General features: G+C 44.5%; 1 protein-coding gene across 1 annotated transcript in view; it reads left to right on the forward strand.

Moving 5' to 3' along the window:
• The first annotated feature begins 59 nt into the window (after nt 1-59).
• Nucleotides 60-2,180, forward strand: part of kat8 (K(lysine) acetyltransferase 8) — a 5,608-nt gene continuing 3,487 nt past the window's right edge. Inside the window, exons 1-5 of the mRNA XM_005739899.1 lie at nt 60-511; nt 997-1,071; nt 1,200-1,378; nt 1,451-1,504; nt 1,591-1,755. Coding sequence (XP_005739956.1) covers nt 196-511; nt 997-1,071; nt 1,200-1,378; nt 1,451-1,504; nt 1,591-1,755 — 789 coding nt within the window. The 5' untranslated portion in view covers nt 60-195. The remainder of the gene's footprint in view (nt 512-996; nt 1,072-1,199; nt 1,379-1,450; nt 1,505-1,590; nt 1,756-2,180) is intronic.

Raw genomic sequence — 2,180 nt, forward strand, 5'->3', positions numbered from 1 at the left:
TATATATATATATATATATATCGTTAAGCAGTGAGGCGAAATCGCCAACGTCACAGCGCTAAGGATCATGGGAGATGCAGTTACTTTACCGTGAAAGAGGCGGATCGTAACCTGCGCCATCTTGGCAGTTTGTCCTGTTAAGCCCCTCTTTAAACTACGCAGAGGTGTGTGGCTGTTTTTAAAACCTCGGAGGTTATGACTGGCGGGAGCGACTTTCACAAGAGCTACGCTAATAACAAGGACTCGGAGCCCACGATGGACGTGGACATGGATTCGAGTCATATGGAAGGCGAGCGGGGTGAGCTGGACGGCAGCATCCCGGCTGCGTGTTCCTCCAACGGCAGTGGCGGGGAGGAGGATGAAGCGGAGGCCCTCGGCCGCTCCAGGGAGGCCGGGAGTTCGAGTAGTCAGCACATCCCGGATGGAGGAGGGGTGCTCGGTGGCAGGGAGCAGGAGGTGTCGGTGGCAATCGGAGAGACGTATTTATGTCAAAGAGCCGATAAGACATGGCGTGAGTAAAGACCATGTTCTGCTTTTCCCTTCTCAATTTCGTTGGCATGCTAGCTGTCTTATTATTTTGGATATGGACTCAGTGCTTTTGTTTTGGTGAAAAACTGCCATCAAACAGTTAAAAATCTAAATGACTCGCATAAAGTCCCAAACGGCTTTGGTCCAAAACTTAATTCAGCGATCGCTTACTAACTGAAGATTTTTAGGGCTTTCTAGAAAATTCTCTATGGATCTTTAAACAGTGACACTTTAAACAACAAACGGCCCACATCTAAAAGTTAGCACTGAAACGTAATAAACACACTAAGGTGTTTAGTTATGTTTGCCGAATTAAATGATGTCTCGATACACATAAGGTGAGATTTTAACAGCCAAATCTATACAAAGTTTATGGTTAATTAAGGCAAGCCCGCATTTAAGTCCCAGAAATCTGAAGGGAGTTCGGCAGGAAGTTGCACCAGCTGATGGTTGTTGCTCCTTTCACAGACACAGCAGAGGTTATTCAGTCCAGACTGAACGAACAGGAGGGCAGAGAAGAGTTTTATGTCCACTATGTGGGGTGTAAGTACAAAAATACTTTAATATTTTTAAATTCTGATTTATATTACATGTTTCTTCTGTTTAATTCATGCTAAACGTTCATATCCAGCTGCTGTATCTACATCTAATTTTCTCTGGGATTCGTGCAGTCAACAGGCGGCTGGACGAATGGGTGGGTAAGTCTCGCCTGGCACTTACCAAGACAGTGAAGGACGCGGTTAGGAAGAGCACAGAGATCGGTGGCGTTGGAGATCTGGGTGACCAGCCTGAGAGGAAGATCACCCGCAACCAGAAGCGCAAGCACGATGAGATCAACCATGTGCAGAAGGTATAGAGTGTGTGTAATAACACCAGGAGCGTTGCATAACTTACAGTTTTCTAATGGAGCTTTTCTTTGCAGACATACGCAGAGATGGACCCAACGACAGCTGCACTGGAGAAGGAGCACGAGGCGGTGTGTAGTCACAACCACTTTTCTTCCACGTTTTTTCACTATTTCCAGTATTTGGTCAATAAGCTAACTGTTTCCCTCACTTTCAGATCACCAAAGTGAAGTATGTGGATAAGATCCAGATAGGAAACTTTGAGATCGATGCCTGGTACTTCTCACCATTTCCTGAGGATTATGGGAAGCAGCCCAAGCTGTGGATCTGCGAGTACTGCCTCAAATACATGAAGTACGAGAAGACGTTCAGACATCACCTGGTCAGTCACCTCAGTTCAGGACGTTTGTGTCTCATAGAGTCATACCTGCTTTTTTGTTTGAGTCAGTGAATGATGGCTTTATGTGTGAGACAGAAGACTGTTAAAGGCTTGTTATCCAGCCTGATGAGATTCTTATTAAAACGTTGTGCTGTCATGATTCTGTCAGCCTTCGTTTTACTCAGAAAAAATGTCAGTCATTCACAAATCTGATAAATGTGTGCTGTGTGCTGCAGCCTGGTGTAGGGCTGGTCGATATAACCATATATATCGGATGACGATATAAAAACGTCTATCGTTTCATTTTACGCTATCGTTTGTTTCGTGGTGTCGCAAAATAAACTGTTTACGGTAATATTTGTTCATGGTTCTGATGTCACTGTAGTGGCTGTATTAGTTTCTTAAAGTTCTCTCTTTCTCTTATATGT

The sequence above is a fragment of the Pundamilia nyererei genome, unplaced genomic scaffold (genome assembly GCF_000239375.1).
Source record: "Pundamilia nyererei isolate P.nyererei 1_Seehausen unplaced genomic scaffold, PunNye1.0 scaffold00095, whole genome shotgun sequence".
Taxonomy (NCBI): Eukaryota; Metazoa; Chordata; class Actinopteri; order Cichliformes; family Cichlidae; genus Pundamilia; species Pundamilia nyererei.